This window comes from Brachycentrus maculatus, unplaced genomic scaffold, assembly GCF_059751285.1.
Source record: "Brachycentrus maculatus isolate JH-2025_06_01 unplaced genomic scaffold, ASM5975128v1 h1tg000315l, whole genome shotgun sequence".
NCBI lineage: Eukaryota > Metazoa > Arthropoda > Insecta > Trichoptera > Brachycentridae > Brachycentrus > Brachycentrus maculatus.
This window is the reverse complement of record NW_028281064.1, coordinates 2,538,127-2,563,750: the sequence shown is the minus strand read 5'-3', so window position 1 is coordinate 2,563,750 and position 25,624 is coordinate 2,538,127. Positions and strand designations below refer to the sequence as shown.

The 25,624-nt window shown below is 32.8% G+C and overlaps 1 protein-coding gene across 1 annotated transcript; it reads right to left on the bottom strand.

Annotated features, from left to right (window-relative positions):
* Nucleotides 1-2,608: 2,608 nt before the first annotated feature.
* On the bottom strand, nucleotides 2,609-5,729 carry Pka-C1 (Protein kinase, cAMP-dependent, catalytic subunit 1). Its single transcript, XM_088268193.1, has one exon. The coding sequence runs from the start codon at nucleotides 5,411-5,413 to the stop codon at nucleotides 4,352-4,354; it is 1,062 nt and encodes a 353-aa protein (XP_088124319.1). The 5' UTR covers nucleotides 5,414-5,729; the 3' UTR covers nucleotides 2,609-4,351.
* Between the last annotated feature and the right edge of the window lie 19,895 nt (nucleotides 5,730-25,624).

The following is a 25,624-nucleotide window of genomic DNA, read 5'->3' as shown; positions in this document are numbered from 1 at the left end:
AGATGGTGAATTTTCACATGAAGAGGTAATTCATTCCATAGTCTTCAGTAATTCTTACACTGGCCGCTTGGACAGTGTAGGAATTACTGAAGGATAATGTACTGTAACGAGGAATGGAAAGTATTCTCTCTTGAGAAAAATGAAGTGATAGAACATTTTGTGATATCAATTAAATACTGATAAAAATTTGTATATTTCATTAAAACAAAACATTTGTAAACTTTATAAAATCAAACAACTTAGTTCTAACCACTTTTTTATTATTAGTACACTTTAACCTACTGGTTTCGACAAGAACTTTATCATTTTCAGGGTTTATTAAATTCTAAAAATATCCGTAAATGCCCAGACTTCCATATTCTTCTTCATCTTTGATGAGATGTTAAAAAATAATATGAAAATAACTTCTGTAATTGGAGATAATCCAGATTTTGTGAACAAGTATTTGGACACACTCAAAATGTTGTAAATTCTAAAACATTAAAAATAATAAAATACTCATAATTTATTACATTTCCTTACCAAAAACTTCCACACACTCGAGTGTGAATGTAATTAATTATGAGTATTTTAATTTTTTTAATGTTTTAGAATTTAATAAACCATGATGATGACAAGGTTCTTGTCGAAACCGGTAGGTTAAAGTGTACTAATAACAAAAAAGTGGTTAAAACAAAGTTGTTTAATTTTATAAAGTTTATAAAATGTGCCAAAAACAAAATGTTTGTAATTTAATAATTGTTGTTAAATTACAAAATTAAACTTTAGGATGCAAAAATAACGTACATTATGTTAGAAGTAAGCTGACAATAATAAAGATTAAAAAGCTTTGTAGCAAATTTATCAGATGTTTATCCAAACGGCTATCAGCATAAACATGTTTCTTGTAATACAGTGGATAGACAGCTTTACTAACATACCTCAAGATAAAAGTAAAGTCTCAACAGACACAAGGCCATCAGTTTAAATGTGAACCTGAACTTTCCATAGGCACGAGTGAGATTGGGTCTAGATGTTTGGTGAAATCAATCGAATATGTAGGTGTTTATATATTCACATTACCACTTGTCATAATGAATAATTTATTTACTTCCTCCATCGATACTTAAGCTCCAGGATTATATGTAAATTATAACATGTAAAGAAATGTGAAAAACTGCCTATTAAAGCGTATTATTCCACGTAAGAGGTACGGCAAACACCTGATCACATGTCATTAAATGTGTTTACCTACATTCCAAGTCTACCGAGAATACACGCTCAAGTACCACAGGTTAGCGTGTATCCCCCCTCCCATACCCAGCGAACTCTGCTTTATTGTGACAATTTATTTGCACTTGTCAATCAATTTCAGTCAAATATGAAAAATAGTTAAGAACATTAAAAAATTTAAAGCAAGACATCAAAGGAAATCAAATAGCAAAATTAATATTTTGCCAAGTAATGTTGTTTGTGTAAGTTTTCACGGTCACAATTAATTAAACATTTTTCCCCATTTTTAAAGCTGTGAAGCACTAACATTTCAACAACTATTGCACCTTTATATTAATTATATAGGGAAAACTTTATACCCCAAAAAGGGCCCCCAAGAGGGCGACTAAAATGTTGATAGGATATATTATTATATTTTATAGTTTAATACAAAAAAAATGTTCATAATTGAATTTAGAAATTTTTCATTGTCAATGTATTTGAATATGTTGAACTTAAACTCTGTTTTAATAATGTCAACATATTAACATAGCCACATATTATTAATGATAAAAACATAGATATCCTGTGATTTACCATTTTGAAAAATTATTGTAGACATTGAGCAAAAATAGGTCCAAATAAATATTAAATGGGAGCTAATTTTCTTGTAACTGTATTGTTTGTTTTTTTTTTAATATATATTTTTTTTATTTCATAATGCAAGGTAAATTATATACACCTGAAATTATATTCACATAAAGAGATGGATTAATTTAAATCATTTACAAGACTTCAAACATCTCTTGAAAAAAAATCAATGTGACTTACAGTGTTTTAAGATGTAGATAAATTATATTTAAAAAATATTTCCACTATAAAATTAAATGCGGTTTATATTTTCAGGTGCGATTTTCTCAAAATGACTGAAGCGTCGAATTGATCATTCTCATTTAAGTGGCAAAAAATGCTGTTGATTCGTTTAATGCTTGAATTCTATCTGTTATGCAAATATTATGTAAATGTGCCTCCAATAAACTGTTCACAAATACTGGTTATGTGTTACGAGAGCAATTTCCATGTTGCCGATACTTTGTGTCGAAATAACATCATCTTAATAAGGTAGCGAGGTAGATCGCCTTGACTTCTTCATTCCACCACAGATTACATATTCAGAACACCGAGTCTGCTAACCATTGGTAAATATGTATCCCATTTACAATATCTATGAGAAAAGGGCTCATTTAGCTATGAACATCGAAAGAGTAGAAACATTAAAAGTGTTATCCCGAATGATTAGTGATACAAGTTAGCGAGCCGTCTTACAGCCTAGTATGAAGAACCCTTTTCCCACTAATATTATCCATAGAAGACTTTCTTAGTAAGGGAAAAGGTGGAAGAGAAATAAAACTTGAGATAATTATTCAAGCATATATCGTATATTCAATGTAATCTTGACTAATAAACATTGGGAACACAGTGATAATAAAAATATATACAAATAACCATGCTTCCTTCATTTTCTGCTACTATATATTGATATACAACACAATTAATAAATTATTCTTACGACATAGTAAATAATTGTACAAGAAAAAGCATAAATACTGTTTGCTTTTGATTTCTTATATACTCCAGAGAATGACACTAAAATGGCAATTTAGAACTAAATGTGTATAAATATTATACTTAAAGTAAGCTCCGAAAACTGTAAGACAAATTGTGGCAGAAAACAGCCCGATCTTAGGAGGAATTCTTGTTGCCTGGCTGCGCAAATTCGTCCCACGAAAAAGCTTCTATTGCATATTATTAGGACTAACCTTTACATGTCAAGAATACCAAGTACTATAAAGTAAACGTTTGTCCAAAAATATTTACAGGAAGATGGCAACAAATGAAATCTAAGGCCTGATATAGCCGATGGTCGGAACTAATAACAAAAGGAAACGAGAGTGGGAACGGCGCGCGACACTGCCGGCGGACTAAGCAGTTCCTCGGTCAGTCTGCTGCGGCGAGGCACCGGTCAGTCGACTGCGGGAGTGCGGGGGCACGCCGCCCGTAACAACCAATACGGAATCTAACTCCTAACAATCATTCTCTCGCAGAGACAAAGGTAGACAAAATAATATATTACTCTTACATGTCTATACTTTTGGTTTTCTATTTGTTAAAAGGTAATCTCGCACCCTACGCGGAGATGCGGAGGAACACACAATGAGACAATTGGAACCGAGATATAAAGAATGTAAAAACAGATTACATACAAAGAAACCATAATGGAGAGATAAATCCTTCCTCAGATAGACTGTGGCACGAGGAGCCTCACACTGGATATACCATATATTCAGATCACATTTGATTGCACTTTCCCGGCTGCGGGTGGCTCGCCAGCCGTGGCTGGCCGGCCGCGAGGCCCGCGGGTGGCTCGCCAGCGGCCGGCCCGCGGGTGGCTCGCCAGCGGCCGGCCCGCGGGTGGCTCGCCAGCTGCCGGCCCGCGGGCGGCTCGCCAGCGCGGCGCGCCGCCGCCGACTCCACCAATCCATATTGCACTTGCTAGAGTGACGAACGCACTACTTCCGGACCCGTACTATTAGACCATGATATTTAGGGCACAATGTAATCACAAATCTAAGCGCCTCGGTAAGATGCGAGGATTAAACTACCTCTCCGATACTTAAACCCTGCAAACCTCGCTTTCGCTCCACCGGTAGTCAAACTCACCCCTTAAGACTGATAATAAAAAAATACGAATTCACAGATCGTTCTCGTCGGGTAATCAATAGGAATCGGCAACGCAGCGCAAATATAAACTAGAGTCTATTAATAGGGTTCAAGGCAACATACACGACGCTCCGTACTGGGGGCAGGGATCGGTAACAAAACACAACTATTTCCTAGGGAGGGTCCGTACAACAATACCTCGGTAAGTCGATCCTGTAAAACCAAACACTAAAGTAGTAGCTAGCTAGTAGTAATGTCGTCTGTATCGAAAGGGCACTAAAGCGAACATTCGCATCCGATAGTGGTCAGTGGATAGTGGAGTGTGACACTTCCGGGCACTAGCGCGAGACAGGGTCGGTGGCGGAGGACACTTGCCGGCACTAGCGCGGAGATTCTACCCCCACACTCGACAGAGATTAGTCCGGCGCCCGCGGCGCGCTCAAAACTCGGCAAACTCCTTGGCGCACTTCTCCGTGGAGGAGATGCGCAGCGCCTCCTCCTCGTAGTCGTCGAAGTTGCTGGTGTCGCCGGGCCCCTTGCAGCGCGGGATGAAGGGCGCCTCGATCTTCTTCTGGAACACGGCGATCCAGTCCGTGGACGCGAACCACTTGTGGCCCTTGATGTCGTTGACGCCCGAGCGCAGGTTGCCGTAGCGCTTGGTGAGGTCCACCTGCAGCAGATTGCGCAGCAGGTCCTTGAGGTCGGAGCCGAAGTGCGAGGGGAAGCGCACCTTGCCCGACACGATCTTCTCGTAGATCTGGATGGGCTGGTCCGCGAAGAAGGGCGGGTAGCCGGCCGCCATCTCGTACACGAGCACGCCCAGCGCCCACCAGTCCACGGCCTTGTTGTAGCCCTTGGAGAGGATGATCTCGGGCGCCAGGTACTCGGGCGTGCCGCACAGCGTCCACGTGCGCCCCTTGACGCGCTTCGCGAACCCGAAGTCCGTCACCTTGAGGTAGCCCTGCGAGTCGATGAGCAGGTTCTCGGGCTTCAGGTCCCGGTAGATGAGGTCCAGGTAGTGCAGGTACTCGAACGCCAGCACTATCTGCGCGGCGTAGAAGCGCGAGTGCGGCTCCGAGAAGCGCCCTACCTTGCGCAGATGAGAGAACATCTCTCCGCCGGGAACGTATTCTAGTACCATGTACAGGTTTGAGTTGTCCTTAAAATGAAATTTAAGGCTTACCAAGAACGGGAAGCTGATCGCTTGGAGGATCCTCTTCTCGTTGAGAGTGTGTTCGACCTGTTTCAACTTCACCACTTTTTGTTTGTCGAGTATTTTCATAGCGTAATATTCTTTAGTGGGTTTATGTTGCACTATCATGACTCGGCCGAACGACCCGGTTCCGAGTGTCTTGATACGTTCGAAGTCCGTCAGTCCGGCGGTATTGGTAGGGTTCTTCTTCCACTTGTCTTCGAATTCCTCCTTGGCCTGGTCGAGGAATTCTTTGACGCTCTCGGCGGCGTCCACCTTCTTGTTGGCCGTGGCGGCATTATTGCCCATGGTGGGTGCCGTCGGCGGGTCCAGGGCTCTCGATGTGCGGATGCGAGCCGCTCTCGGCACCGACCTGCGACACACGGTAAGGGCGGCCGAAGCAAAAACTTATTGGGCGCGTCAACACAGCCCTAGCGACGGTGTCGACATCTTGCTTATCAAATTTCTCACTTTGACGACACACAAATTCACAGCAAAATAATAAAAAAAAAACTACCGAACTCAACACGGATGTATCACTCTCGAGACGTTCGCTAAAATGGCTTCCCTGGCCCGGATTTTCAACACGAACGCGACAGGCGAGAACAGACGGGTCAATTAATACAAGTTTCTTATTATCGCTACTGGCAGCAGCACCTGTCGGGCGAGTGCTGCCACAACGGCAGCAGACCGAACTTCGTGTGCAGAAATCGATACTAAAACGCATGGTAGCCAATAGTTAAAATATAACAGTGATACCAATATAACAGACAAATTTTACAATCATACCAACAGAATAAAAATAAATGTTCGAATATTTTGCACTTAAGTACCTACTTACTTTTATTGATAAAGTGTACGAATACAATTTCAATCGTCAATGAATGTTTGTTTTTTATACATTTCTTAACTTCGGCAGTGTAAAAAATACCTTGATTACCACATTATTTTCAAGTTATATTAAAAAGAGAGAAATAATAATTTTTCAAGTGATTTTAATCGATAAAAGTAAGTTTAGTGATACAATAAAGCTTAGTGATAAAAATCCTAACTGTAGATTTTTTATAAAGTAGATTAATTACGTAAAAAGTCATAAATTGCGTGAAAATAATAAGGATATCTCCCTCCACAAATCCAAAATTTTCTTTTTTCATTTACACTTTTATTTTACACTCTAAAAATCAAAAACAAAACGTGTTCATTTAATCTTTCAACAATTTTAGAAATAAAATAATGAAAATAAAGAGAACATAATCAATTTTATTTTATATTTCTATCTTCGTTACACCCGAAATGATTTTTTTTTTAAATAGTCAATTCTGATTATTTCTCAGGGAAAAACGTAATCAAATCCTTCGTTCTTCGAGTGAATTTATGACATCTAAATTACTACCCGCATTCTTCATCATCATCTTCTTCTTATTCTGACCTCTGCAGCTAGTGGTGCATAGGTTACGACAGCAAATAGATGCAGTGTTGACTTAATAATTATACAATGTGCTTTACATACTAATCCTGATTAATGTTAAATAAATACAATATTTGAGAATTCACCCATTTATTTTTCCTCTCCTAGAATCGAATGCAAAACTTAATACGCAGTAGCCAAACGCCCTAACTACTACACTATGAAGTATACACGCGTATTTATTTTATATACACAGGATACAATTCTGTAAATGTGTAAATTAATAGTATTTTCGATTTAATCAATTACGCCTGTGATGTGGCAATCGGCATAACTTGTAGAAAAATTTCCACTCCGACAGGTTATTGGACCCAAGCATGTGCTATTGGACTTATACACAATTTAACATACTGCATGTCTTACATTATTTTAAAAGCTTTAGTTAATTTAATAATATGATTAGGTCTACTAAAAAAGTTATGTCATATATTTGTAATTCAGCTTAATATTATAAAAAGCACTGAGATAACCTCAAACGAGATCAAAAAAAATGTTTGATTGTAATAAAATATTTTTCATGGCTACCCTGAAAAATGATTTATATAATGGATAATAAAGAATTCAGATTCTGCATATATTACGCAATATTTGCCAATCTTTCTTACCTCATTTATCTTATTTGTTCTCGTCCAATGAGATAAAAAAAAGTAATGAAGGTTTGGAGAAAAATATTTATTTACTTTCAAAGAAGAAGAAAATGAGGGTGGCGGCCGTGGCAGATTAAGCAGTTTAGAGGCTTTAACCTCTATTAAAATGGGGCCCCTCTTTTCGTGTGATAAATTAATGTTTTCCATGTTTTTTTAATAGTTTATCACTCTTCTACGACAGGGGAGTTAGGGTACAAAAATACAAATAAAACAATATTAACAATGTATTCTTAAATCCCTTTTATTGGCTCCTGTGTTCTGATCATGATAATATTTGCTCTGTATTTTCCTCTACGCTTTGAGAAAAAAATGGTACATTTTTGAGATTCCAAGGATTCTGAGGCTTCATGTGCCTGTACCATCATTTGCCACTGGGTGGCTGTATTCAGTTTAATTCCACGATCTAAGGAATGTACGGTGATCTATCGCACTAATGTTTGTAATTCGACTATTTGAATCAGGTCAAACGTTTTTTTCTGAATGCAGTTTACTTGACATTGTTCAGGAGATTTCATAAAAAAACTTTATTTGTTCTCTTACTGGTCTTAAAAATCCAATTCAGATATGCTTAATTCAGCATAATCCTTAATCAGGATTAAAATTAAAACTAAATTCGTAAATCCATCCAATATGGATATTTCATATTTTGCACTTACACATTATAACATACCTACTTTAGACTTCACGCTTTTTAATTATGTCGTGAACTGTGACTATGCTGCTATGTCGCGTATACCTGCCGTTTCTAAATTAATTTAACTTTCTTCATGTGTGTTTATCCAACTGTAAGAACTTTACTGGGAAAATATTTTTATGTTGATATGATACTTTAATATACGCTATGTTTCCAAAAAATAGTGTTACTATTTTTGTTTCTATTAATACACACACACACACACACACACACACATTTACATATATATAAATATATAAATATATATATATATATATATATATATATATATATATATATATATATATATATATATATATATATATATATATATATATATATATATATATATATATATATATATATATATATATATATATATATATATATATATATATATATATATATATATATATATATATATATATATATATATATATATATATATATATATATATATATATATATATGTAATAAAATAACTAGGTATCTACCTATACATTTTATTAAGTACCTACTTACAAATAGTACCTACATAAAATACCACCAGATGTCGCATGCGTCGCTCAGAATAAAACAAAAGACTTCCGATAATATTATTAACTGTAAGAATCAGATAGATAGATAGATAGAAACATATTATAAAGATAAATTAAGTTTTTTTTTTATAATTTAAAAATTTCTACAAAGTATAAAATAAAATATACTCCAGAAAAGAAGAATTTTGAAGCAGATTGTATGAGCAGGAATCCAGTATTAGAATCGAAGGAAAATGCAAATGAACAATTAAAAGTTGTAAATTTGGTTAAATTAGAAGATATTTTAAAAGATCAGAATAAAAATGAAGACATACAAATAACACAGAAACAGTGCTTGAAAAATGAAAATAAAAATAAAGTAGAAAAAACTTCTACGAAAGATAAAATAAAATATACTCCAGGAAAGAAAAATTTAGAAGTAGATTGTCTAAGCAGGAATCCAGTATTAAAATCGAATGAAAATGCAGATGAACAATTAAAAGTTGTAAATTTGGTTATATTAGAAGATACTTTAAGAGATCTGAATAAAAATGAAGGAATTCAAAAGAAAAAAAACAAATGGATTGAAAAAAAACTGTGTCTACTTTAAAAGGGTCAAGAAGAAAAAAAAATACAAAAAAAAGAAGAAAAAAAAACAAGAAAGAAAAAAAAGAAGGAAAAAAGAAAGAAAGAAAAAAAAAAAAAAAAAAAACTTTATCGTATCACTAAACTTATACCAGTCCCTTCACTACAAGAAGATGATCCGGAGGACGAGTGAAAATTTTACTATGAATTTTCATCCCCAAGGGGGGAGATGTAATAAAATAACTAGGTATCTACCTATACATTTTATTAAGTACCTACTTACAAATAGTACCTACATAAAATACCACCAGATGTCGCATGCGTCGCTCAGAATAAAACAAAAGACTTCCGATAATATTATTAACTGTAAGAATCAGATAGATAGATAGATAGAAACATATTATAAAGATAAATTAAGAATAAACTTTAATTATAAACTTTAATTACAAAGCAACACATTGTTTATTTTATTATTATACACCCACTTTACATATTATTTACACTTAATTTTCAAAAGGAAAATATTACCACGTTATATATATATATATATATATATATATATATATATATATATATATATATATATATATATGTGTGTGTGTGTGTGTGTGTGTGTGTGTGTGTGTGTGTGTGTGTGTGTGTGTATACGGTTTTAAGAAATGGCTAGGCGATGATTTATTATTTATAATTACATTTTATTGATATTTGTTAGTGGGTACCGCGAATAATCTTACGATTTATTATATAATTTAAATACTAATCTACGTAATTGCAAGCCAGTTTACTGCGAGGAACAAGGTCTCTCTGATATTACTTGTCCCACTTAGCTAATACCTAATAGCCAATAATACAATACAAGGCAGAAAATCATGACAGCATGCAGCATAATGCTCTCATTACAAGATCTACGTATGGTGTGGTTCATACACACAATATTTTTAAAATAAAATGATTCTAACTTCACTCTGCAATACTTAGGCAGTAGGGTTGGATAAGTCATACTAGGCACTGGTCGAATTTCTATTATCCAGGGTTTCTGTAATCCAGGGTAGGCACTGTTTTTCTGCCTTTATAGAATGCACGCCTCTGCATGTAGATATATATAAACTAGTATATGTTGAAACTTGTACAATAGGTATGTACATTAACAGATTTAATGCCACGAAGCAATATCTTTCAAATATCAAAAACATAACAAAATATCCAGGGTTAGTAACGTTAACGGGTTACAACGGGTGATGTGTAAAATATACATTATTTATTAAAACTGTGCGATTTTTGATTTTAGCTTTTAATAAATGTTATATAAATGTTCATCATTGAAAATAAAGCCTCTCGCGATCAAACATTTGTCATAGACAATGTCTTTGCAGTGTTTTACAAAAAAATTGTTCAATTAAATTAAAATAAAAGTATTTTTCTTTAATTAAAGGCAAAAATGTATTTTTAAGCGAGTAATACGATCGCAAGTCCGACTCGACAGTGTAGAGGTTAGCGCGCTAGGCTACCATGCTGGAAAATTTTATTCCTCTTATTTTCCTTATCAATATTCCTTTTCTTTTTATGAATACATAAAAACTATGAAGAAATACGTGTTTTCTTGAATATACATACTATTAAGTAAAAATTGGTATGTTCCGTTTTGAAGACAAAAATATATGGTCAGTTTATACTTACCATATCGCTCACTCCTTTCAAGAACGTCATAAATCAAAACACTTGATTTTTCAGGAGAATGTTTTTAAAGTTTAAAAATATAACACAATGTTTTAAAAATAAATATCAAGCCACTTTTTGAACATTTTACTGTGCAACAGATCTTTTTAGGTAAAACCTGAAGGTTTATTTCTCTATTTAAAATTTTTTAGTATATTAAAAAAATAATTAAACAATACCTTTTCTTCAAAATGCAAAAACTGAACTTTTTACCCTGTAGCGGGTAAACATTAAGTTTAAAATATGCCTCTTTTGCTGGAATATAGTACATTTTCTGGGCATTCCGAAAACATGCACAACTGAAAATTGATGATTTTTGATTTATGACGTTCTTGAAAGGAGTGAGCGATATGTATTCGATTACATTGTAAGCTAAGGCAAAGGGTGTAACTATGAACGATAATTTTGTTAGTGCCGTAAACAATTGCGTGTATTTTCAAATTGTAAATAAAAATTAAAAATAAACACATCCAAATAATAATTTATAAATAAATAGTGACTCATGTTAAGTAGCTATTCGGTTTGAGGTGCAGTTTTTAGTTTTATTTACGTTTAGTTAAAGAATCTAATTCACCCACAAAGCTCTGATCAATATTAATATTTTTTCTTATGTACTACATATCGACTAGCTAATTAGCGATGCAAGTGTGTGAAGCCTAAGAAAAATAAGATCACGACTATTTATAAATGTATCAGTTTTGACATTTGATTAAATAATTGAACAGATGACGTTGCCGTCAAAGTACGCTGGAATCGGACGCGTGTGTGTTTTGTGTGCTGGTGGAAGTTGAAATGTTTACTTATTCTAAAATGCACTGAAAGACACCGATCTAGAATTCGAAATATTGCTGCACAAAAGAAATACTCAGACGTACACATGTAGCATTCGTGTAAAGCATGGGTCGGCAACCTGCGGCCCGCGGGCCGCATGCGGCCCGCGAGACATCTTGGTGCGGCCCGCGAGATTCTCGCCGCAACGCACATGACGGACGATATTATACACAATCGAGTGAAAGGAAGCGAGAAAGGGAGCGAAGGGAATCTCATTGATTTTATTAAATACAATAAATGTCGTTAAAATATACACTTTAAAATATAGCGTTTTATTTTTAAAACTAAAATATTTGTACATAATTATTGTATGTATACCTACTGCAAGTGCGGCCCGCACTGATCCCCATGAAAAATATTTGGCCCTTTTACAACAAAAGGTTGCCGACCCATGGTGTAAAGTATTGCCAGTTTAAACATGAGAATGACGTAAAAGAAATTACAATACATCAAAAACGTATTTTATATTCATATCCAATTATTATCTTTAGAACCGTAACTGCCCTTCATATCGTGCCTTCTTTGAATCATCTCTCTCTCCCTTTGTCATCTCTTCAATAGATCTTGCTCCCTGTGTCTTCCTTGTTTTCATCAATTTACAATTTCATGAATATTGTATTTAATAATATATTGTATTGATGAATAATATATTGTATGAATTGTATTTTATCATTTATATTGCGACTCCGTTTATAGTTTTTTTAAATTAGGCAACAAGGTCCATAAAAAAAGTTATTTAAATTTACAGAATATTTTGAGTGGATTTTATTATCATTCTTTGTGGCATTACCGTAAATATTTTTATGTGTTTTTTGTTTGTTTTATTTTTTTTCCTATAGGTCTTATCCGCACTCAAGGGTGCATAGGGTACTGCATCATATAAATGCAGTGTTAGTTATCTTGATCGTGAAATACAGGAAGGAAAGGTAATCACTTCAGGTACCAGCCCAAGGTGATATTAAATAAATATTGGAAGTGAAAAAATTTAAAATATTAATGTTTTAAACAAACTTAGGAAACAATTTTTCCCGTTAAATATCGGGAAATATATATCCTGTTTTCGTATTTTTTAATATACGATTTTTTTTAAATACCTAAAAAGACTTTATTCGACTGTATATTTAAGGGTTATCCCCACGTGAATGTAGTGAGCCGAGCGTCCCCAAACTGAGGGCTGCATATGTGCATATTTCCCCTATATAAAAGCTCAATGGCAAAGGGGTACGGAACTGTAATGAATGGTTTTATAAATAATACTTGTAATAAGTAATGATGCATGGACCTTCAATCATTTCGATCATCAAACCGGGTCAATTGTATATATTTTTTAAATTATGTGGATTATATGACAATCGAAACCTTTGCTTGGTGAATTTATTCAATGATCCAGTTGAGTCTTAACTCCATAAATAAAAAATATGACAGTCTGGCCTTTGCGTGCTGGTGTAGTGATTGTCCTGGAGAAGAGACGGTTAACCTCGAAACCGGTAGACAAAAATCTCGGTGAGTGGTTACACACTTACATAACATTTTTGTAAAAAAAATAGCATAAAAGGCAGTCACTTCAAATGTATTACTGGCAGAATCACATATGATATGTGATATTTTTTTAAACATGTTATTTGTAGGTTTTGAGGACCGTTGAATTTTGTATTCAATGTATTTTTGTTAAATAATAACCGACACCAATCTTGGGTACCGCATGTTATTCAAGTTGTTTCGAGCTAAGTAACAAAATGCATCCAAATGCTAATGAACATACTCGTATAATAAGATAAGTGGTAAGTTTCACGGTCACATTGCCTGTTCACTTTTCAGGGCGTGAACCATAATAAATTTGAAATTTTACCGTCAATATTTTGAGTACGTACTTTATACAAACATACCGGATTTTAGCCTCGAGGGATTTTAATGTATGGTATATGCAGTATCGTGCACATATAATTTATTAGGGTAGATAGTAGAGATAGGTAGTAAGGTAAGCTGGTACTACTTAGGTAGGTCGAGTTTTTATATATCACGCGGGTAAGTTAGGACAGGCACTGATTTTCTGCCTATATGGAATGCACGCCCCTGGGTTTATGTAATATATATCTCAAGATTCTCAAGAGACGGATTTTTGATAAGATGGAATATGGAAGTCTAAACATTTACATGGCTGTTTACAAAATATAATAGATGACTGTTATCAAACCACTTTCATTTATCAAAAAAATCTTCCTTCCTGTTGAATATCAATACCATCCTAACGCATTAAGTGCGGGAATTGATTTTTCAAATTTGTAAGAAAAGTGTCACATTGCGCTTGTATAAAAACACGAAAAAAATGTAACCGTTTTGGCCTAGAATTTTCACTCATGAATTACATGAAATTATAGTAACTTCAAACATAAAGAGTAAATGCACTCACGAGTAGGCATAGACTATGAAACTAAAAAGTTGAAGCCTGAGTAGGATCATGATAAGCGGTGTTGCATAAGCCGTAGCTAGATTTCAGAGTGGACCGAATGTCCAAGTGACTTTGAATGAGATAATAATATTTATCCCAAGCACTCCAGAAAATCAAAATAAAAATGGATATGTGATATAGAAGTGTTCCCTACGTTGTGGCGGCTTAAATTGATATCAGTTTTAGCACACAAGCAGATTTTATGGCCGTGCCTATATATCGGTACACAGCACTCAAAAGAAACATATCGATTAAGTGGCACGCAGCATCTAAGGGGTTATATCGTATCATTTATTTTTTTCATACCTGAAACCTGTAATTTCAATGTATTAAAGTTTTTTTTTAAATATATATTTTGACGGCGCCGGCTGCGACCCTACAAAATTACAGGGTGACCTCGACCTTGTCGCATAACCTTTTCGATCAGTATTGCCAAAAGGATATTTCTGTCAGTACTTAAAAAAAATACGGTTTATCTATTTTTTTAACTTAGTATTCATTCATTTCAAACCCTTATCCTCACCGCAATGGTGCATAGGGCACTGCATCATATAAACGCAGTGTTATCTTGATCGTAAACATATGAAGGAAAGGTGATCAGCCCTTTGCTTCAGGTAACAGTCCAAGGTAATATTGAATAAATATAAGAGTGAAAAAAACACTCCCCTGGGATAAAACCCCATTGTGATCCATGTTAAATAATTAATGCAGTGAATCACTCGAAAGAATTTTAATCAAATCGAATCGAGCGAACAAACGATTCATCGTTGTAATAATAAGGCTATATTTATTCGACTCATCCCATCGCAACCTAAAATGTAGAGTGTAGGTACCTACCCGCGTTGAAAGTTAAAGCAGAATATATATATATATATATATATATATATATATATATATATATATATATATATATATATATATATATATATATTATATATATATATATATATATATATATATTTAAATATATATATATATATATATATATATATATATATATATATATATATATATATATATATATATATATATATATATATTTATATTTATATATATATATATATATATATATATATATATATATATATATATATATATATATATATATATATTCATCGGTAGATATGCAATTCAGTAAAATGTCTGAGGTATTCCGGTATTCTATGCGATATGATCAGCTAAAGGCCTAGAGAATGAATTAAAAACGGAAGACGAAAAAACTTATTTTTTAATTTTTTACAATAAAACTGTACAAAGTACAAATCTTTGAGTAAACACTCGGTTTATCCACAGTTTATAAAGTGTTACCCGTAACAAGTTATTATATCTAGATACTACAATGCGAGTAGAAAACATAATGCATAATAGTGAACGTTTTCTCTTTTTTTCTAGTTGCATCACATAGGTATTTATATAATATCTACGTCTACCCATTTACACAGAGTGATCTATTCGTGAAATAAATGTTTTTAAACCGTGATATCTAAGAAAAAAAATTAAGAGTTTCTTAAAAAAAGTTAATCGTGTCCTAAAAATTATTTTACACACACACGTATATATATATATATATATATATATATATATATATATATATATATATATATATATATATATATATATATATATATATATATATATATATATATATATATATATATATATATATATATATATATATATATATATATATATATATATATATATATATATATATATATATATATATATATATATATATATATATATATATATATATATATATATATATATATATATATATATATATATATATATATATATATATATATATATATGTATATAAATATATATATACATATATATGTGTAAATATCGGTTGTGTAAAGGCAAAGGGGTATATCTGTCTCAGACCAAATTTTACAGGAGAACAAAAACAAACTTGAGAAATTAAATAACTAATTTGTTTTACGTATTTTTAAATGTACATACTTATCTCAATAAAACTAAACAAGTATTGCAACTACAGCTACTTATATCCTTTTGCTAGATTATGGAATTCACGACGATTTTTAAAAATATTTATTAGTTACCTTGGAAAACTTTCCTTGCCTATTAAGTACAAGGATTTAGTTATAGTATATTTAGTTTACATTGCTTAGAAATGATAGTGGATGTTTATAGTTAATAATAAATTAATAACATAGATCCCATAAAACAATACAATAGATACAACAATACAATAGACGCAATGGATTCAATATTTTATATCAATGAAGATTTGTCACATGGCTCATTTATTTTTACCCCCTGATGATATATCAAGTTATCTCAATACGGACGAAGAATCTTTCTATATGAACGGTATATGTAAGTCTAGGCACATTCACAGGGCTCATTATCATATCTATGGTCAGAGGGGGAAAGCTGTTTGCTTCACAATGTATTCAACAGATGGCAGTTCCGTCTATCAAGTCAACTATAGTGATATACGAATGCGATCATAAAAAAAACACTTCATATTTACAACTTTTGAGAACTTTGGCAGTCATGATCAGAATGGGGAACGTTGCATAGTGAACAAATTGATCACATAAGCCAGCCTATGCCAAGTCGTAAGGCATATAATTGCCCAGACTTCGTCATCCCATTTGTATAAACAGATGCTCCGTCCCTTTAAGACTTATAATTTAATAGTCTTCTTTATATTTATATAAGTATGTAGAGAATATATTAACTCTGTATTTTTTTAAATTGTGTGTATTAATAATGCTCTTCCGTGAAATCGTTTGTACATGAATACATGCATGTATGTTGGCGAAAGTAATTTGGACATTATCCAACGATATATTCCTCAATTTGAATATGAAAGAGCTTTACTTAATTACACATTTAATTTAATAAACTGTTAAAATAGAGTATGCATAACATCCAATGTGTTTTTTTGTTTATTTTTAAAGTACTTGGTATCAGCCAACCTCATAACATCTTCCCATCTATATAAATAAGATTGCAAATGTTCATTTGTTCGAAATAATTAAAAGATGAAGAATAAATGGAAGGCTGAGCATTCACGGGGCTGACGATCGTCATAGGCTGGTTTAAGTGATCACTTTACACACGTGTAACATTCACTAATTATACCCATTATTGACAACCACACTACTCAAATTCTTGGAAGTTCTAAATATATGAACCAATTTTGAAACATCGTTCTTCAATCACTAGAACTCCACTAGAGACATCTATTGGTGAGATGAAAATAACTCCTGTAATTGGAGATAATCCAGATATTGTGAACAAGTATTTGGACACACTCAAAATGTTGTGAATATATTTTTTAAGTAAAAAGCTTGACGTGAAATGAGTTCCGGGACTTTTTTTGTTTAAAAAAAGCCCTGCATATATCTATCAAAGTTAATCAACATTAATTTTTATTTTACTTATTGCACCCTGTATATCAAATGCGGTACTGTTTATATAATAGCTAAATGTATAACTATGCTTATATGCAACACTTGATATTTCGTATAACGTTGATAAAAAAAAATGCTTTGATATCGCATGCTACAACAGAAAAACGTATTGATCGTAATCACCGAGGAGTACTTGGGTAGACGCTCGATTGCGTTTCTAAGGTCCCGGGTTCGATTCACGAAAAAAAAATTGATCCAAGAACGATTTATGTTGTTAGTTGCTATACTAACTTATCAGGTCATATTCTTTCCAGCTTTTTTTTTCATATATATTTATATTATTGAGAGTAATAATATTTTATTTAAACACATAAAAAAAGTACAAGGAAAGATGACTATTTTATCATTAATTAAGTGCAAATAATAAACATTGAGTGTAAGTCCCTCTTCAAGCACAAGAGCTTAGTCTCTTTTTTAGAGAGGCATAGAGTAACCATTTTAAGATATGTTATAAGTAATAATGTATAGTAAATTTATCATTTTTTTTGTAACTATATTAAATTAATAAATAAAAACAAGTGGAAATGAACAACAACAAAAAATAATTAAACAATTTAAAAGTAGTACCGACATTGTTTCACGAATATCTAATGATTTTACATCGGATCTAATTTCGTAAATATTATATGTCGACATTTGATAGCCAATATGATGACTTTTCGCTTTTTTGTATTGCAAAAACTGCGTTCCATCTAATTTTTATAAAGTAGAATAGTAATGGATCTTTGTCAGACGGGACGGGAGGAAATCTAATTTAACATACTCAACCTATAAAGGATTGTATAATACTCGTTTTGTGTTTATAACAGCCGATGTAATCAATATTTTCATTCATCATTTTCTTGTGGAAAATTCGCCTTCTTAAATACGTTGTTTTTGTAAGTTGGTAATGAAGGACGTCACAGAAAGGATGGACTTATTTTAAAATTGGTAACGTTGCTAAATTATTGGTGGCTCTATTGTTGATGTCTTTGGTCCACCCTCCCCCCATATTTGTATAACACAAATGGTAGTGTAGTGGTAAACAAAAAATCTATACTACTACTATAACAGCTCTATAAACCATAGTCAATAAACCATGTGACGTCATAAAACGTTCGATGATGGAAATTTGATGACGTATGCGCACGTTTTTCGTTTTATTCAAATATCTGAAGTTTAAACCTTAATATCTCCCTTAGTTCTCTACAGATTTCAATAAGAATGTTATCGATAGTCTTGTGATTTTTCATATTATTTTTTTAGCCAATAAACCAACATCGTGACAAAAATCTATTTAAATATCGCAACTATTTTTTTAGAATTACCTAACATCTTAATGATTCTGAAATCTAGTTACGGCTTATGCAACACCACTTATCATGGCCCTACTTTGGATTCAACTTTATAAGTTTTATAGCTTATCATGTAAAAGGTGTAAAAAGACAATAATTAGACACTGGCCAAACGTCATCATTCCGTAAACTAATTAATAAGTATTATTTCAAAAATAATTTGGTATTCAATTGTAACGCACCTGTATTGTTACAAGGTGACTGTACCTACTTGTCGTCACATTTCTATAATGTTTTATTAGTTTTACCTAATTACATACGTAAATAAACTGATTCCATATGTGTATCAATATTTTTTCGATGTGGAACGTTGTAAGATGATCTGTAAAAAATACAAACAGCATTTCATGTTTACAATGTTGAAAGAGGAACAAAAAATATGTTATATAATTCTTTTCGCTGGGAGATATTTTGTTGCTTATTACAATTTTTTAATTAACCTAATATTACAGTTACATATAATTTACATATTATATCATATCAAACATACATCTTACATACATATTTCGTAAAAAAAGGTAAATTTACACAAAGTCAACGATGAATGAATGATAAGGAGAGTGTTATATTACCATACCACAAAGTTAACAATGCTTTTAATTTACAAAATATACCTGTGTATATCATATGAGTCTATCATTCAACAAATCGCACTCAGATTATTAGTTAGCTGAATTCTAAAATATGTTAATAAAACATTATATTTTAAGCATTTAACTAACTAACCATCACGCCGCTTCCCCGCAGGGGTAGGCAGTGAGAAAAGAACACCATACCACTCCGTCTTTGCAAACATCCTTCGCGTCTTCCACATTTATGCATCTTCTCACACATACTCGCCGATTATTTCGACGTATTATTTGACATACCTGATCATGCCAAGTTTTGCTCGGTCTTCCTCTGCTTCTTTTTCCAACTACATGCCTCATAAATTTGTTTTACCGTTCTTTCCTCACTCCTTCGATCCACATATCTAAACCATCTCAACACACCTTTCTTCATTTTATCGAAAACGCTTATCTCAGTCTTTCATTATTTTACCATTGGAACATCTCAGCTGTCCAAACTAAGGGACATTTTTTTGTAGTACGTTTTTTTGCATTTTTGGACTAAGTAGAATCTACTTAGTCCAAAAATGCAAAAAAAACGCACTACAAAAAATGTCCTTTACTGTGTTTTGAGTTTGGACAGCCGATCTATCATACATCGTTTTGCCTCACATTCGTCTGAGGGATCGCATTTCGACTGCATTCCGTCTACTTGCATCATTCTCTTGTCAATTCCATGCTTCGCTCTTACACATAAATTCCATACATTATATTTTATCTTCTGTGAAATGTATTAATTTTTGCCTTTACACATTTATTCCAAATGGTGTATGATTTATTTTTAAATTTTTTTTTATTTATGGTTTACAAACAATGAAAAACATATTACAATAAATGAAATACAGTGCAATACAAATTGTTTGAATGTTTTTCATCAATTAGATGAGAACACAACAAGCTTACAGAAACAATAAAAATGCAGGTTAAACACATATAAGTATAATAAATAATAATAATAAAACCCTTATCCGCACCCCAATGGTGCATAGGGCACTGTGTCATATAAAAGCAGTGTTATCTTGAAGTTGTTATATACATGAAGGAAAGGTGATCAGCCCTCCGCCAGTACCAGCCCGTGGTAATTTTGTATAAATATTACAGTGAAAAAATCACTAATATTTATTTTACCCCCCTTGGGAATCGAACCCGGGACCTCCAGAACGGTAGCCGATAACGGTAGCGTGCTAACCATTACACTACAGAATAGAAATTTGGTTGTAAAAAAGGGTAATAACAATTAAAAGTATTGAAGTAAGAAAAAAATATTATAAGTAAAAATTAAAAGTGAAGTTAAACTATGCTACATAAGGTACAAAATTCAAGACTCCACCAGATTGTTGAAATCAATTTTGAGCCAAAAGTTAAATAAATAAAATATATCTTGCTAAAGTAGGTACCTTATGTTTTTGTATATAACTGCTAAAGTGCGTTCATTGCACTCTTTGATTTATGTAGGGTCAATAGGGGAAAATGCAAACGTCATCGCTCAAACTTCAATCTCAATTTCGTGGTACCTATTATTAAAAAGTTCAGTGTTTTTTTTCTATTTATTGGGGTTAATTAAGAGTTTACGGAATAATACAAGTCGCTCACTCCTTTCAAGAACGTCATAAATCAAAAATCGTCAATTTCCAGATGTGCATGTTTTTGGAATGCCCAGAAAATGTACTTTATCCCAGCAAAAGCGGTATATTTTAAAATTAATATTTATCCGCTACAGGGCAGAAAGTGCTGTTTTTGCTTTTTGAAGAAAAGGTATTGTTTAAGTAATTTTTTGAAATATACTAAATATTTTTCAAATGGAGAAAAAACATTCAGGTTTTACCTTAAAAGATCTGTTGCACAGTAAAATGTTCAATAAGCGGCTTGATATTCATTTTTAATACATTGTATTTTATTGCTAAACTTTTAAAACGTTCTCCTGAAAAATCAAGTTTTTTTTATTTATGACGTTCTTGAAAGGAGTGAGCGAAGTGTAGACATATCGTAGTCGTACAGGAGAAAGTGACCAACTAACAAAACGTAAAATGTTCGGGAGGGCCATTTAAGTCACTTTTGCTTGGCAAGAAAATAAACATCAATGCCAAAGTCATTTTTAACAAGTCCATATATTATACTTCCAAGTTTAAAATTCTCTGGGATTTTTTTCAGGGCAATATTAAGCTAGTAAGATATCAAATAGTCAATGATCACGTTTTTGTAAAAAATACACTTGGTCACTTTCTCCTGTATGACTAATAATAAAACCCTTATCCGCACCCCAATGGTGCATAGGGCACTGCTTCGTATAAACGCAGTGTTATCTCGATCGTTTACACATGACGGAAAGGTGATCAGCCCTCCACTTCAGGTACCAGTCCAGGGTAATACTGAATTAATATTACAGTTAAAAAATCACTTATTTTTATTTGACCCCCCCTGGGAATCGAACCCGGGACCTCCAGAACGGTAGCCGAGCATGCTGACCATTACACTACTGAGGCGGACAAACCTGTATGACTACGATATATTAATAATATTTCAATTTGAGTAGTGTGGTTGTCAATCATGGGTTGTCATAAGAAAATCATAAACCCTGTAAATACTCAGACACGTATTCTTTTTCATCTTTGTTGAGATGTGATTTTTTTATAGATGTCTAAATTTAGGTTTAAATTTAAATAAAAAATGTAAATTTAACCTCTAGCGTTTATATACTAAAGAAGGTGGAAGTCTTAGCATCCCAGGGCTTACGACCTGGCATTTTAATAGCTAAAGTGATCACTTGATGAAGTATCACGCATGAAGTAGTGTTTTTAAATGATATTACGCAAAGTGAACAATGAATGATGAAGACAGTGTAATGTCAAATAAAAAAATAAAATAAAAAAAACACGCTTTATAATTTTGAGAAAAAACTGATACCAACGGTTAAAAATAGTTTAATAGTTAAGTCCGCCTCCGTAGGTCACCACGCTAGGCTACCATGCTGGAGATCCCGGGTCAAAATAAATATTATTGATTTTTCAGTCTAATATTTATTTAATTTGACCCTGGACTGGTACCTGAAGCGGAAAACTGATCACCTTTCCTTCGTGTATTTAACGATCAAGATAACCTTCCTTCTATACAATGCAGTGCCCTATGCACCATTGGGCGCTGATAAGGGTTAGGAACGGTTAAAAATATATTTATGAATCATACCAGTAATAAAAAATTAAAAAGCTGCCTTGCTGGAACGGATGAAACTCTTTTCTAGTGAAAAGTAGTACTGTAATCTTCTAATTGGTCTAGAAGTAGTCTTCTATTTAGACTAATTTGTCCACGAGAAATGCCACGTGTATTTTGAAATGTCGCGTGACGTCACGTCAATAAAATATTATTTGTCACACGTGGCATACGTTTGGCATACGTGAAATGGCAGCACTAATAAGAACCAAAGACCGATTCACATTATAAACGCTAATGAATTTAACCGCGTTATTGCATTTACCTCAATTTTACAATTTTGATACTTTTGAACGTTGATCAATTTAGATTGCATATTATTGATTAATATCATTTATATAAAACAGATAACATTGATCACATTGTTTTTTCTAAGGGATTGGTGGAAGAAATAGAATGCGATATCCCAAAATCGCTGATATTTATTTTTACCCCCCCCCCCAATAAATCAAGCTTGAGAACTTCACGCTATACATTAGTAATGATATATGTAATGAGGCATACATGCAAATGACAAACAATTGTACTGTAAAATATTATGAATTATACCAATTGAGAGAATAAAAATACAATAATATTATATACCAGTTGAAAAAACATTTAAAAGTAAGGTAGGTATGATGTTTTAAAATAACGCGGAATGAATCGAAGCACGTGTCACAATAGATTTTAATAAATAGTGGTATTTATCAAGTAAAACTTACATTAAAAATGAATAGATTTTAGCACAAAGTTACTGCCGGATCAATTAATGAAATGAAGTTTTAGATTCGCAGTTTATTTTAAAACGTGTTAACTTATGTCAGTGTTAATTGAAAAATACGCTACCTACATCATTACCATAGTTTATTTTTTTATTTACTCGCGAATGAATGTATGTCATTTTACAGAAACCTACAAAAATATCAGACACAGAAATGCAAAAAAAAATAGTTGCTGTGGAAAGTTGTTTCTCACAGATTTTTCCTAAAATGGTAAATTCGTGTCAAGGAACGTTTACCCCGAAAAACGGAGATACGACTAATTAGCATTTTTCGGTTCAATTTTCGTTTGAGCACCTACTTAAGGTTTAATCCAATCTTAATGTTCGTTCGCAGTTCACCGTACTCTACTTGTTCGCTATCCCGTTGTGAATCACGAAACGGTTATTTAACATAAAAGCACAGCTTCACACGGCAATCTTCCCATATATTACGGAGCGGTTGTCTATTGCGAGTTCAGAAGGCATTGCTCTGTATTAGTACCTACTCAATAAAATACATACATTGAAAAAGGCAATCCTCAATATATTGCAGTGATGAAGGGAACAAAATGATGATTTGAAATTCTTTATTAAGTGCTACCGACTGAAACCTTCATGCGTTGTCATGTAAACATAGTAGCTAATTTAATTAATTAATTCAGCAGTCACTTTGTGGTATGTAAATATCTATATTTTTTTTAAATTTAATAGATTTCAAAAAAGATTTAAATAAAAAGTGGTATTCACCAAGTAAAATTTAAATTAAAAATATTACATATAGTACCTATATAATCTCTCGTTATCCACGTTCTAACTTATTTACAGTCGTAAATTAACCATGCAAAATTATTGAAAAATATCCTGAAATCCATATATATTTATGGTGCTCATAAATAATGCAAGGGGGCCCTTTTTAAAACTTAGGAGTATTTTATATTGTCGTCATCTGTCACTAAGGATTCGGCTTGGTGTCCTCAAATGTTGTGTGGTTCGTGTATGGGCGCGAGACTTGAACCCTGATCACCTCCATGATGAACAAAATCCAGGCCTTTGAAATGTGTTGCTTCAAAATACTCCGAATATCATGGACAAGCCGGATATCGAACGGAACACAAAGACCGGAAGCTCATAATATCCGTTTCAAAACTAAAAACTCAGTATTTCGGTCGCACACAGAAACCCAAAGTAATGCCTACTCATTACTTTGGGTTTCCTATTGGATTATGATCCAAGGAAGGTGGAAAGGAAGCAATAAGTAGGAAGAGTGTCATAATTGAGGAACTGGATGGTTCCGGAATGTGGTAGCTGTTCCACACAGCAAAGGACAAAGATAGGTACGATAAATCGCAACTTCATTTTCTTTAAACCAGGTAGCATTTTACGTCATTGAGTTTTTTGCTTAAAACATCGTTTTCGTGTTGAAAAAATGAGTTTTTCTCAGAAATAAATTAATGGTTTTGAAAAGAAAAGAGTTATTAAAAGTTTATTTTTCAATATTCGCCTCTTCCACATTCATGCATCTCCTCAAACGTTCCCGTCAATTATTCCTGTTCCTGACCTGACTTCTTTCAAGTATTTGAAACTCTTTATCATGCCAAGTTTTCGGTATTTCTCTGCTTCTATTATCAAACACATTCGCCTCATAAATTTGTTACATACTTAAATACTTATTAATTTTTTTAAATGTTAATAATAGTAGTATATAACTACTCACCGAGATTTTTATGTCTACCGGTTTCGAGACGTACCCCTCTCTTCGTCAGGACAATCACTACTACAGCATGCAAACAATACCACCCTTCAGCACCATAGCACCATTTACACACTTTAAACTACACAAAATGTTTAACATTTGCGATTTTCGGTCGACCCGAAGACCAACATGCACTAAAGTTTTCACCACAGACATGCGTTACGAGCCGAGGCTATTGTTTATTATTGCATGATAACTAAGTAGTGATTGTCCTGACGAGTAAATGCTTTAAATATTAATAATATTGAGAACATTGTTACATATCGCTCACTCTTTTCAAGAACGTCATAAATCAAAAAACTTTATTTTTCAGTAGAACGTTTTTAAAGTTTAAAAATATAATACAATTTATTAAAAATAAATATCAAGCCACTTTTTGAACTTTTTACTGTGCAACAGATCTTTTTAGGTAAAACCTGAAGGTTTTTTCTCCATTTGAAAAATATTTAATATATTTAAAAAAAATAATTAAACAATACATTTTCTTCAAAATGCATAAACAACACTTTCTGCCCTGTAGCGGGTAAATATTAAGTT

Excerpts from the sequence above, each read along its gene's own strand:
- Pka-C1 (XM_088268193.1), bottom strand. The coding sequence starts at position 5,413 with ATGGGCAATAATGCCGCCACGGCCAACAAGAAGGTGGACGCCGCCGAG.